Source organism: Neophocaena asiaeorientalis, unplaced genomic scaffold (assembly GCF_003031525.2).
Source record: "Neophocaena asiaeorientalis asiaeorientalis breed wild unplaced genomic scaffold, Neophocaena_asiaeorientalis_V1.1 scaffold61, whole genome shotgun sequence".
Classification (NCBI taxonomy): domain Eukaryota; kingdom Metazoa; phylum Chordata; class Mammalia; order Artiodactyla; family Phocoenidae; genus Neophocaena; species Neophocaena asiaeorientalis.
In genome coordinates, this window is record NW_020174143.1 from 570,763 (window position 1) to 583,293 (window position 12,531).

A 12,531-nucleotide genomic window follows, 5' to 3' on the forward strand; every position below is an offset into this window, starting at 1 on the left:
AATTTTTTTTTTTTTTTTTGTGGTATGTATAGATACTGTCACTCTCCCAGAATTATGCATGTGGTGATTAACATTTTGGATATGTTAACTTATTTGAAGAAACTATAAATTACTTTTAGTCTCCTGAATACATTAGCTGGAGAGTAAAATTCAATCTCAATGAATTAGAGAAACACACTTTAACTATAGCTTTGCCTGTGAAGAACAAATTGACTTTATAGGGAAGAACGTATTTCTAATGGTCAGGGATTCTGTGGAATTCAAATCAATGTCACTTTATGAGTTTTTTAAAAAATTGGTCTATATATTATAGGAAACACATGGAGTTTTAACCTTCAGAAGTGTAAAATACTTAAAGGACTTGAATGTTTTAAACGTTTATTATTTTTTATAAGTTGTTTTCCAAAGAAGAGCATAATTTCAGAAGTGCTTTGTATATAAGCTGCTTTCCTAACAATTTCCAACCTTTTTCCTACTGTGGATAAAGGGAAGAACAATAAATCTGCATTTGTACAGTGCTAATATGTCTTCTTTGTATTATTATTTACTGACACATTACTTTTTTTTTTGGCGGTTCGCGGGCGTCTCACTGTTGTGGCCTCTCCCGTTGCGGAGCACAGACTCCAGACGCGCAGGCCCAGCAGCCATGGCTCACGGGCCAACCGCTCCGCGGCATGTGGAATCCTCCCGGACCAGGGCACGAACCCGTGTCCCCTGCATCGGCAGGCGGACTCTCAACCACTGCGCCACCAGGGAAGCCCGACACATTACTTTTTAAAGCATCATATTCCTTGGTTACTATTATCTTGGCTGTTTGGGCGTTAGTTGGTTTTGCTCCCAGCCCCAGTTCTTGGGCTGAGGCCGAGTGAGTGTAAACCAGGGTAAACTAACCCAGGAGTTTGCACAGATTCAGGAGAACCTGCACATCCCCTAACCCTTCTCACTCCAGGAATGATTTAGAGTGTGTCTCCCCGCCGCCCCGTGGATGGGGAGGTATGTTTTTATGTAAAACCAGGCGGATTCATAATTAGTTCCTTACTTGTGCATCTCTGTTAACAGGATTTTTCTGCATATTGGGGGCACGTATTGTTATTTTTTTGGATTGCTTTAGGGAACAACCTTTCTTCCCTGCTTCATCATGTGGAAGTGTGTTTCCACTCCATTTTCTAAAGAGGCCAGTGTATTTGCCGATATTTAAGAGTGCTCTCACGAGGACAGTGGTTTTCAGCGGTTGGCCCAGCCTGTTGCCGTTGCTGGAAGTCCTTCTTGGGTTGAAGCAGCACACTGTTTGCTGAAGGTGGGGATTCCAGACTGCTTGGGAATGCATCTTTTCCAGCCCACATTCCAGGGCTTGAGCATTTCTGTAAATGGCTCTGTGGCTGCTGATACTAAAACAGAGGCCCTGGGGTTGAATTCTGAGTGCAGAGTTCTGAAGTTCTTCCTGCTTTTTTAACTGGGACTTCCAGCCTTGAGCCTCCAGAGGATTTAAGATCCAATTTATTCCAATCGTGGTGTAAATTTCCGGTTAAACAGCCTGTAGTTAGGCTGCTGTCTTTATTCTGCAGAAGTACATTCTTGCTGTCTGCTGTAACCTTTGGCACGAGTTTCATTTTTAGAAGGGGGTCTGATCTATGCATTTATAGCAGTGTTTTATTTTCAAGCAAGTTGAGAAATCTAAAAGGTGGTTTTGTGACTTATAAAAACTTAACTGCGGGGAGGGGCTTGGCTGAGTTCTGTTCTTTCTTTAGCTGTAGGAGCCTTTTGTGAAAGGAAATCTCACCTGGAACCTGCATTGGTAAAGCGTTCAGAAGTGGAGCCGCTCTGCTGGGGGGTTTCTGGGGGCTGATGAGGGGTCATCGAGGCACCCTGCTGGACCCCTGACCCACTCCTGTCGGGGGCAGCGTGGGAACCAGCTGATAAGATGACTGCTTGGGTCTCTGGAAGCTGTCGTCCAGGAGTTTGTATCTAGGATGTCTGCAACGGGAGGTAAACCCCTTTCCAGTTCACCAGCGATGGATGTTTGGGTGGCACCTTGCTCCTGAAGGGATCACATAATGCCAAACCATAGACACGTCAATTATTTAAGTCAACAGGCTTGTGGAGACCTTCCAGCCTTCCTTTCCCTCTGCAATGATGACAGCTGATGCTCCATCAGCCTGTGTTCCAGAAGAGAACCGTGAGAGCAGAGCCCCCAGCTGATAAGCAATGAGCATGTACCTCAAGCAAGAAATAAACCTTTGTTTTAGGCCAAAAAACCAAAAACAGCGAATGAATTGTTAATGAATTTTGGGTTTTCCCCCATTCTAAGCATGTATAATGGTTTTGAGCCGAGCAAGCACGTGCATTTTACAATTTTTAACTTTTTTTTTGTAATTGGGAATAATTTGATTTTTAAAGACTAAAGACTTTCTTATGTATTCCTAGATTAGGAAAAGAAATGAGAAACGTGTGGAAACCCATGAAGATTTGCCTTTCTCTACCATCTTTGAGTGCTGGGGCCTGAGTACACAAATACTTGAATAACATGACATTTCCTGTACTTGAAGCTCTCACAGTGTAGTGAGGGAGAGAGGAGAAGCATAAGTAACTATGAGGCTGTTCGCATGGTTATGATGAGTTACTGTGTGACCTTAATATGAGAAGCAAAGGATACTGGGGTTGTGTGCATAGGCCAGAGCCAGGCCGCCTGGGTTCAGATCCCAGCATCTGCCACTTACCCTGTAAGTGTCTATGGCCTCTTGGTTTAGTTTCCTCATCTATAAAAAGGGGAAGGTAATAGCACCTCCTCCTAGGGTTTTTGGGAGCATTCTGTGCATTTGTGGTAAACACTTGTAGAAACATGCCTGGCACTTAGTAAGCACGGAGTAAGCATTAGTTCCTATTGCTTCTGAAAAAGGTTACGTGAGTGTATTGTCTCTGATGTTACATTAATGTCATAATTTATACTCATAATTTTAATATCATACTCAAAGATACATACATGCAACTAAAGTTTTTGACTTGTTCTGACCAAATACATTTCAACCGAAAAGTTGATACAATTCAGTTTTTGGAAAATTGTCATTGGGTTTTTTCTTTTTCTTTTTTAACATCTTTATTGGCGTAAAATTGCTTTACAATGGTGTGTTAGTTTCTGTTTTATAACAAAGTGAATCAGCTCTACGTATACATATATCCCCATATCTCCTACCTCTTGCGTCTCCCCCCGTCCCACCCTCCATATCCCACCCCTCTAGGTGGTCACGAAGCACCGAGCTGATCTCCCTGTGCTATGCGGCTGCTTCCCACTAGCTATCTATTTTACGTTTGTTAGTGTATATATGTCCATGCCTCTCTCTCACTTTGTCACAGCTTACCCTTCCCCCTTCCCATATCCTCAAGTCCATTCTCTAGTAGGTCTGTGTCTTTATTCCCATCTTGCCCCTAGGTTCTTCAGGACCTTTTTTTTTTTTTCTTAGATTCCAGATATATGTGTTAGCATACGGTATTTGTTTTTCTCTTTCTGACGTACTTAAAAGTTTTCTCAGCTCAGGCTACTACAACAAAAAACTGCAGACTGGGCGGCTTAAACAACAGACGTGTGTTTCTCACAGTTCTTGAAGTTGGGAGGTCCAAGATGCGGGTGCTGGTGGATTTGGTGTCTGGTGAGAGCTATCCCTGGTTTGCAGCAGGCCACCTGTCACTGTGTCCTCACATGGAGGTTGGGGGGAGATCTCTCCAAGTCTCTTATAAGGGCACTAATCCCACTATGAGAGCTCCATGCTTATGACCTAACCTCCTAAAGGCCCCATCTCCTAATACAGTCACAGTGGGGATCAGGGCTTCAACATATGAATTTTAAGGGAACACAAATGTTCAGTCCACAGCGATATTGTAGGTGCACTTTGCCTTAAACAGGAAGCCACAGTTACGCTAGCTAAAACCAAATGTTTTGTCCTTAAACAAGGACAACAACTGCATGGCCCAGGGTGACATGGCCAGGGGGACTCACGGTCTCTGTCTGTGCTGGCTTCAGACAAAGCTGGGTTTCTCCCCTCCCATGTTTTCTTTCCTCCTTAAGGTGTCTAAGGCCCTTGTGCATCTCTTGAGTTTTCCCAAACCCACCTTTGGATGTCTGGCCAGACCACTCCCCAGAACTGACCCCTTTCCCCAAAGCTCTTGGCTCTCAGTAGGGCAGCTGTCAGCTGTTTTTTATGTTAATTCTCTGATTCAGTCATTTTTATGTGTGAGAAACACTTAAACTGTTTATTTTCTTTTTTAAAAAGTAATTTGTTATCAAATGTCTCTAGTAGTCTAGGTCTGGGGCCTGTTTTTAGGGGGGACCTCGGTCTCACCAAGTTACTTTGCTCCCACCCTCTGTTCTGGAAAGGCAGGACCCTGCTTTTTTTGCTGTCGTGTCTTGCACCAGATGGCCTCCTCTGCTGAACGCCCCGGATAGCTGAGTGCCCTGGAGGGACAGGGCGTCACTGAGGTCTTCAAGCAAACAGTCTAACAATTTAAAAAAATTGGTGTTCGGCACTGACTAGATGCCAGCACTGGACTGAGTGATTCAGTCCTCACAACAGCGCTGTGAAATAGGGGCTACAGTTTTCTGAATTTCACAGGTAAGAAAATAGTAGCAAAGAGGCTTTAACCAATTTGGCCCAGCCACCAAACCCCGAGGCTAATAAACATTGTCAAAGATGGCTCACATTTATTGTGTACAGATTATTTGCCAGGTGCAACGCTAGTGCTTTGTAGGAGTTGCTCCATTTAACCCCTGATCAATCAGATCAAGTTTCTAGTAGTATCTTCACTTTTTTTGTTGTTTTTGGCCCGGCCGCGTGGCTTGCGGGATCTTAGTTCCCTGACCATGGATCGAACCCGTGCCCCCTGCAGTGGCAGTGCGGAGTCCTAACCACTGGACTGCCAGGGAAGTCCCTATCTTCACTTAGAAGAGGAAACGGGTAGGGTGAGGGCAAAACAACATGGCCACATCATACAAGTTATAAATGGCAGACCCAGGCTTAAAACAAAAAAACCCAGAAAACTGACCGTGTAGTGAAGAATGGAATTAGTTGTGAAGTTGTTTCTTGGGCCAGTCATGTTTCTGAAGCGTATGTCATGGCAATTTCTAGAACGAAAGCGACCCTTTGTGTGCCACTTTGTCCCTTTGTATAAACCCAGTCTGTAGCACAGTCAACAGGCTTTCCTCTCCTTGTTTCTGGGCACAGACAACTGGCCAGACAACAGACAAGTCGCCATTCAATGGGTGGGCGGGGGGAGGAAGGAGAGGAAAGCAGGGTCGGGGCGGGGATGGCAGTAACTCTACAGTGCCAGCTTCATCAAAGCCATGAGTTCTCGCCACAATCGAAGCTGCCGACCCCAAAACCGATACTTAAAGGCAAGAAGCTCCTACCTGTGAATCACCTGCCCGTCATCCAAGCTTGGGGAGGAATTCCTAAAGAAAAGAAGGTATGTGATGGGATCCAGCTTGATGATTTCTATCTAATTGTACATCAAGTAGGGTGAGACTCTGAAAAACGCGTAAGTTTCCCCACAAGTGAGGACCTGGGGTGGCCATACACATTCCCCTCCCTGTCTACAGGGATAAGAATTGAGCTCTGGAGGGGAGGATTCACATGAGGAAAGGTAGGGGGGACAGGACGGACTCTGAATCGTTCATTTCTTATGACCTTTTCATATTAAGGAGGAATGTGATTATCAGAGTTTGAAAATTACATGGTATTATTCCATCAGGTAAATCTTCTAAAATTCTCATGGTTTAAAGAATTAAAAAGCACATCTCTTAAGCCAAAGGAAGGCAGTTATCCATGTGGTTCAGGCAGAAGTTCTATATAATTTAAAGCAAAGGGAGAGTTTTTCTAGTTGTAATTTAGAAGCAACTTCCCCCTGAGAGCCCAAAGGGTCACAAAAATTAGAATAATTTGACTAGAAGACCTCTTAATGATGCTTTTCCCAGTTGGTGGATATTATTATGTATTTGTTTAATGCACAGTATGTTATGGGGCTGTGGTTAATAGGGAAAAACATTTTTATGTATTTTATATTTAGATTCAGATGTTGAACAAAAGTAATAAAGTATATTCTCAAAAACTAACTCACTCAACGGCCTCAGTATTAAGTCAGATCTAGCCTTATGAGGCTCCCTTTAAAATGTGAGACTAAAGGAACTAGGAAATGAGTAAGAATATCATGGCATTCTTTCTAAGGTGATTTTGTTCAAATTTCATCAGAGTTTTCAGTTTTCCCATGATGTGTATTTTAACACTCAAATATTCCAATCACATTAGAAAAATATGAGAATTACTTTAATTCAGTCATTTTATTTTAAAACAACATAAGGTATATCTCAAATTCACTTGACAATAAATATCTTAATAAATATAAATAAATATAAGTTCACATGCTTTCATGAACACAAAATTATATAAATAAATATTTTAAAATAAATTATGCTTGAGTGTTTGTTCCTACAAACTCTTTGGTACTGAAATAGCTTATAAATTCTTGCTCTTCTATTAAAGGGGAAAAAAGAAAAACACGTTCTGGGAGGACATTTCCCCTCATCAGTTTGCTCATGAAAACTTAAAAATAACTTATCCATAGTAAATATGAAACAGACTTGATCAAAGGAATCATGTGGATAGAACAGTCACATCCTGCAAATCTGGAGTAATGACTAATGTAAACAAGCATGAGAATTCTGGTACCAGCTTAAGTAGGAACAGGTCAAGCCACCCCCGCCCCAGTTCTTAACCCATGCCCTATTACAATTTCTTTGGTTCCAATATTTGTAAAAATGACTTTAAGTTTAGGAGAGACCTCAGCTTTTTAGGAAGAACTCAGATAGCTCATCATTCTGTCGATGGTCACCACACGAATTCTGAAGGCATGAAGAAGTATGCAGAGCTTAACTTTAGTCTTATAAAAATCCAGTTCTTCCAGGGAGGGTTTCTGTGACACAATCTTGCTGTGGGAATTCAGGGCCTAGGAGAATAAATATTGAGCATGACATAGACAGTATTTCAAAATTAAAACGTTCATCCGTAAAGATGAGTGAAGCCAATACATGTCTCAGAGCCTGCAACCCACTCCCTCACTGCATCTCCTAAACCAAATCAAATCTACTCCCAGCCAGATGGGCAGGCAGAACCTGAGAGAAGAAATGCTCATTATCCAGGCACATGGATCTTCAGGGAGCTCTGAAAAGACCCTGAAAGCTATTTAGAAAATCATCAGTGGGAGTTGTATTTTAGCAAGGAACAATTCTGTTAAGACGACATCTGCTGTGATATGTAATTAATTTTTATATGTTACATTAAGAAGCGGCATCCTTTTCAGAACGGGGAGGTGATGGGTTGCTATTGATTGGAAACTCTCAGTCAGTATCAGACCTGTTGACTAAAGACACTTACTCATGTGAGATAAATAAACCTGACAGTTTGAGCCCTTTAATTTGATAACACAATGCAAGACCACATATTTGCACAGTGATCAGCAGTTTTGCTTGTACTTCCTCACAAAAAGCCTAAAAGAAAGGTAGGGTGGGTAAAGTCATCCCATTTTACAGAGGAAGAAACTGAGGCACAGAGGGACAAAAGGTCTGGGCATAGTTGTCTGATTACTGGTAGAACTGATTCGACTCTTGGTCCTGAAAATGAAATATCATCTACAACTCTCTAGATGGTAACATTCTTTGATACTTGCACAGTGTTCACTGCCTTTCAAACCAGTAATCTGGTACCCCCCCAAAAAAAAAATTTAAAAAGGGTGAATGAAATAAATTTCTTTTCAGACAATCATTTCTGATGCCGTATTTTTATCCCATGCCCTGGCCAACACGGCACTCACCCTGCTCTTTCTTAAGTGGATAATTGTGTGTTTTATGTTAGCATCATGTGCTATGGTGATTCAGAAAGTTACAAAGCACGTTCTTGTCTATGAGTAACACTGTGGCTGTCCCCAGGTGATAGGTCATTCTTTTCTTTCATTCACATTTTGGTTCAGCACGCATCATATCCAGGCACCAGCCCCGCTTCTCTTCTCTAGCAGTATTTGCAGATATGCATGCCAGCCCCTTGCATGTACATCCCAGAGGCTTTAGAGATGCATGAGAAGATGAGTGCAGTGGAATCCCTTTGATGGGGGTTTAAATCCTGCCTCTGCCACTTCCAAGCTGTGTGACCTCAGACCAGTGGCTAACCCTCTAAGCATTGGTCTCATCTGCACAGACCCCAGGTGGTTGCCAGGCGGACAGCATAAGGAAATGTATGCACCTTTGCCCAGAGCCTGGTGCGTACCGCATGGTCAACAAGCAGGAGGCTGCTTTCCTTAATGTGACCTGCTTACGTTGCCCTCTCTCTAGAGGGTGCCCCCAAGGCTGTCTCCCCCAATATGTAGCTGGCTTCAGAAGGGGGCATTTCAGGCCTCCCCCAACCCAGAAAGGGCTGATGGTATACCCCTTCATCAGGGACCCTGGCTGGCGGTCTCAGCATGAAGAAGGCCTTACCTGCATCAGCTCAGCAACAGCCGCCAGCATGTTCTGATCCACAAAGATCTGCCTCTTATGATCCATCAGGAGCTTTGCGTTCATGGCCTGGAACTCCATGTGGTACATCCTCAAATCCTCATAGATACTGCTAAGGCACAGGGTCTGCATAATACGACAAAGAGGGGAAGGAACTACTGAGATGGGCTAAAAACGTACCCCCCCCTTCCTCTGCCGTTGCATTTGAGGAAAGAATTTTGTGTCTTACCGTCATAAAAGAGCTCCTTCTGGAAGCCAGGCAACTCCCATTCTAGAAGAAAAAATAATCAGACATCAATGACATGAATTCATAACATGAGCTAAAACCTTCAATTTTCTGACTTACAGTTATTAAAGAGGTCTCTCTGGAAGCCAGGCAACTCTCATTCTAGAACCAAAAAAAAAAAAAAACAAAAACACACATCAAAGACATTAATCATTAATTCTTAATGTAAATTTTTCCGACTTTTCTTCTCAAACATATCTTTTTTTTTTTTTTTTTTACTGTGGTAAAAAATACATGTAGGGCTTCCCTGGTGGCGCAGTGGTTGGGAGTCCGCCTGCCAATGCAGGGGACGCGGGTTCGTGCCCTGGTCTGGGAGGATCCCACATGCCGCGGAGCGGCTGGGCCCGTGAGCCATGGCTGCTGAGCCTACGTGTCCGGAGCCTGTGCTCCGCAACGGGAGAGGCCACAACAGTGAGAGGCCCACATACCGCAAAAAAAAAAAAAAAAAAAAAAAAAAAAAAATACATGTAAAATTTACCATTTTAACTATTTTTAAGTGTACGGTTCAGTACTGTTAAGTATATCTCACACTGCTGTGAAAAACCATGTTTTTATAAATTTTTTTTCCAAATTGAACTTCTACAATGGGACCTGTTGAAGTCCCATGGTGATGGACCCCAGAAACATGCACATTTTTGGAAGAAGACGAGGTCTGATGCACAGCTCTTAACTGTATTACAAGCTTTGGGAGGAAAACCCTCTATACCGTGGCTAATTCCAGTGGTAAGCAGGCCTCCACTGTGCTGGTTCTATCTTTGGTGATATCTTCATGATCAATCTCTTCAGAAGTGCAGGAGTAAAATTCTAGGGTTTGTCTGGCCTGTAAAACATAAAGAGAAACCCAGTTTACAAGATTAACAAGGCACCCAGCTCCCCATGGCACTGGCACCAAAGCTAGAGCCGGCTGCCCTTGACCTCCACCTCTGATCTGTAGGAATTTTAGGGTCTTCATAAGACAAAAGGAAACAGATCATCTCTCTCCATCCCTCCTCCCCTTTTGCTTAGGACACGTTTCTCTGGATATGTTTTTCCATTACGTAAACACTATAAATCATTTCAACAGGCTGTGCTAATCAGCCTCTACACCACGCTGTGACACTTGCTTTCAAAAACGTTTTTTTCCTTTTGTCAGCATGGCTGTGTTTTATGAATATCTTTTTCAAGAATAGCTTCGAAAGGGGGACTGTTAGGTCACTACATGATGAACATAACAAACATGCAACCTTAAAGACAAGTGGAGATTTAATATGTGGTGTACACACGCGCGCGTGCGCGCACACACACACACACACACACACACACACAGATGTCATCTTACAGGCATGCTGACTATAATTATGATATTAAGAAGTCGATGACTTTTTGATTAAAGAGCGAGATCATTGTTCCATTTAACAAGCCTGATGTGTGCCAGGCACTGTGCTAGGTACAAAGGAAAGTGACAAACAAGGGGACTATGTTATGTCCCCCAGAATTCCAAGTTCAGCTGTGGAGTCAGGCAAGTGCCCAAATGACCAGGAGACATGCTGGCAAGTGAGAAGGGCTGAGAAGGGTCAGAAGGCTCTGGGAAGGGGGTGGAAAGGGAAGCAAAGTCTTCCCCAGAGATGGGGCATCTACAGAGGAGGGGGAATTTCAGGCAGAGGGAACAGCGTGAGCCATGAATCAAAGCTTGAGAGTACAGAACATGCTGGGGTACAAGTACTAAAATTCCTGTCTGTGGTAAGCAGAATAATGCCCCTGCCAAAGATAGCCACCTCCCAATCCCTGGAACCACAGACTAGGTTATGTTACGAGGCAAAGGCGAATTAAGGTCGCAGATGAAATTAATGTTGCTAGTCAGCTGACTCGAAAATAGAGAGGTTATCCTGGAGTGTCTGGGTGGGTCCCGTGTAATCACTGGGTCCTTATAAGCAGAAGAGAGAGGCAAGAGAGTCAAGCTCAGAGTGATGCAGCATGATTAAGTCTCATTTGTTGGCTTTGAGGATGGAAGGGGACCACCAAGGAATGTGGGCTGCTTTTAGAAGCTGGAAAAGGCAAGAAAATTGGATTCTCCCCTAGAGTCTCCAGAAAGGGTTACAGCTCTGTTGACACCTTAATTTTACTCCAGTGAGACCCATTTTGGATTTCTGAACTCCAGGGCTGTAAGATAATAAATTTGTGTTGTTTAAAGCCACTAAATTTGTGGTAATCTGTTACAGCAGCAATAGAAAATGAATGCACTGTTCCTGGAGGTGGTCAAGCAGATCGAGGCAGCTGCTATCCTGAGCAGGTTCTAAAAAGTTAGATTTGCAATTATACTTCAATAAGAAAAAAAAATCTCCAAATAACACAATAGTTTTATTTCTGTGATAATTGCTTACCTTTATTCCAAAATGAAAACGGCGACTACCTCTCTATTACTATTGCATGGTTAAAAAAGATGACCTTCAGGAATCTATAAAATAGTGCCTGGCATACAGTAGGCACTCAATAAGTACTTGTTGAATGAAAAAAATGAATAAATAAAGCCAAAAAAAATTAGACTTGAAAATGTGGGCCCACTGCTATAGTTTTTCAGATCTTTTCAGGAGAAGCTGGAAATTTGGATCCTTATATGGGAGGTCTACTTTTTCAATGGCATGAAACTCAAAAATCAGAATGAAATAAAAAAGACATGGCTAAACTCTACAGATCTGTGGACTAGATATGGCCTGTGAGTCACATGCATTTGCCACCTCTATTTTCTCTGCAAGTAGCCAGCTGATTTGTTCTGGCAAAATTGATGCAGGAATCATATTAAAAAATCAAATTGAGTTCTGCAATCTTTCACCTTTGATGCTGCATCTGGGAGTAGAAGAGTCAGCTTTTTCACATAAAGCATCTATTTAAATAGGAGCTCCTAAATTTTACCCATATCGAACCTTTCTTTAGGAATCAAAGCACCTATCTCTGCAGTTTTCACTTGGTGAGCTGCCTTTTTAATTAAGATGGATTGAACTGTAAGGAAAAACTGGCAGCAAGTTATGAAAGATTAGAAGGGGAAAAAAAGAGTTCTTTAAGAAGGACTCGTGGCATTGAGCTTACTTTAAGATATTCATAAAGCAACAAGCTAGAAATCTTCAAGGAAGATTTACTAGAGAGCAGGAAGGCGAAAGGACATCTTTTAAAACATCAGTCTTAGGCCGTTGCAGCAAAAGCAATAGATGTTGGAGTGCTTTTAAAGGAAGAAAAAAAAATTTTTTTACATTAAAATATGAAAGCTAAAAAGATGACTGAAGCTGTAAATAAAATTAGATAACTCTCTCCCTAGAAAATGAAGGCTGGATGTGCACTGTCACGAGCTCCCTGAAATGTGATGCTCCAGCAACAAGCTGAGTCACCAGACTGGAAGCTGGAGAGGAGCATTAGACACAAGGCTAATTCATCTTCGCAAGCCCTGGAGCACACAGGCCGCCCCTAATAGCGGTTTCCTGGATTGATAAGTATGTCAGAGGAACAGTGTGGGCCTGACACAATTCCATCTCTGTTGGCAGGCTACAAGGAACACTGTAAGTATCCACTTTCCTCTGTGTAGACACAGCCCAAACGAATGCCATTATAATTTATCACCCCTCCTGCTTTCTCTGGAGACACAGTTTCATTGCAACTCTTTAGCTAATAGTTGGGCCATGTGTAAAGTTCCCTCTTCTTCTCTTTTTTGTTTTTTTTTTTTTTTTTTTTCGTACGCGGGCCTCTC

At 42.6% G+C, this 12,531-nt stretch overlaps 1 protein-coding gene across 1 annotated transcript in view; it reads right to left on the minus strand.

The window, feature by feature from the left end:
• Window positions 1-6,788: 6,788 nt before the first annotated feature.
• IL12A (interleukin 12A) overlaps window positions 6,789-12,531 on the minus strand; it is a 7,026-nt gene continuing 1,283 nt past the window's right edge. The window contains exons 3-7 of the mRNA XM_024754973.1: window positions 9,523-9,636; window positions 8,877-8,918; window positions 8,760-8,801; window positions 8,513-8,656; window positions 6,789-6,990 (exon numbers count right to left, since the gene is read on the minus strand). Coding sequence (XP_024610741.1) covers window positions 6,835-6,990; window positions 8,513-8,656; window positions 8,760-8,801; window positions 8,877-8,918; window positions 9,523-9,636 — 498 coding nt within the window. The 3' untranslated portion in view covers window positions 6,789-6,834. The remainder of the gene's footprint in view (window positions 6,991-8,512; window positions 8,657-8,759; window positions 8,802-8,876; window positions 8,919-9,522; window positions 9,637-12,531) is intronic.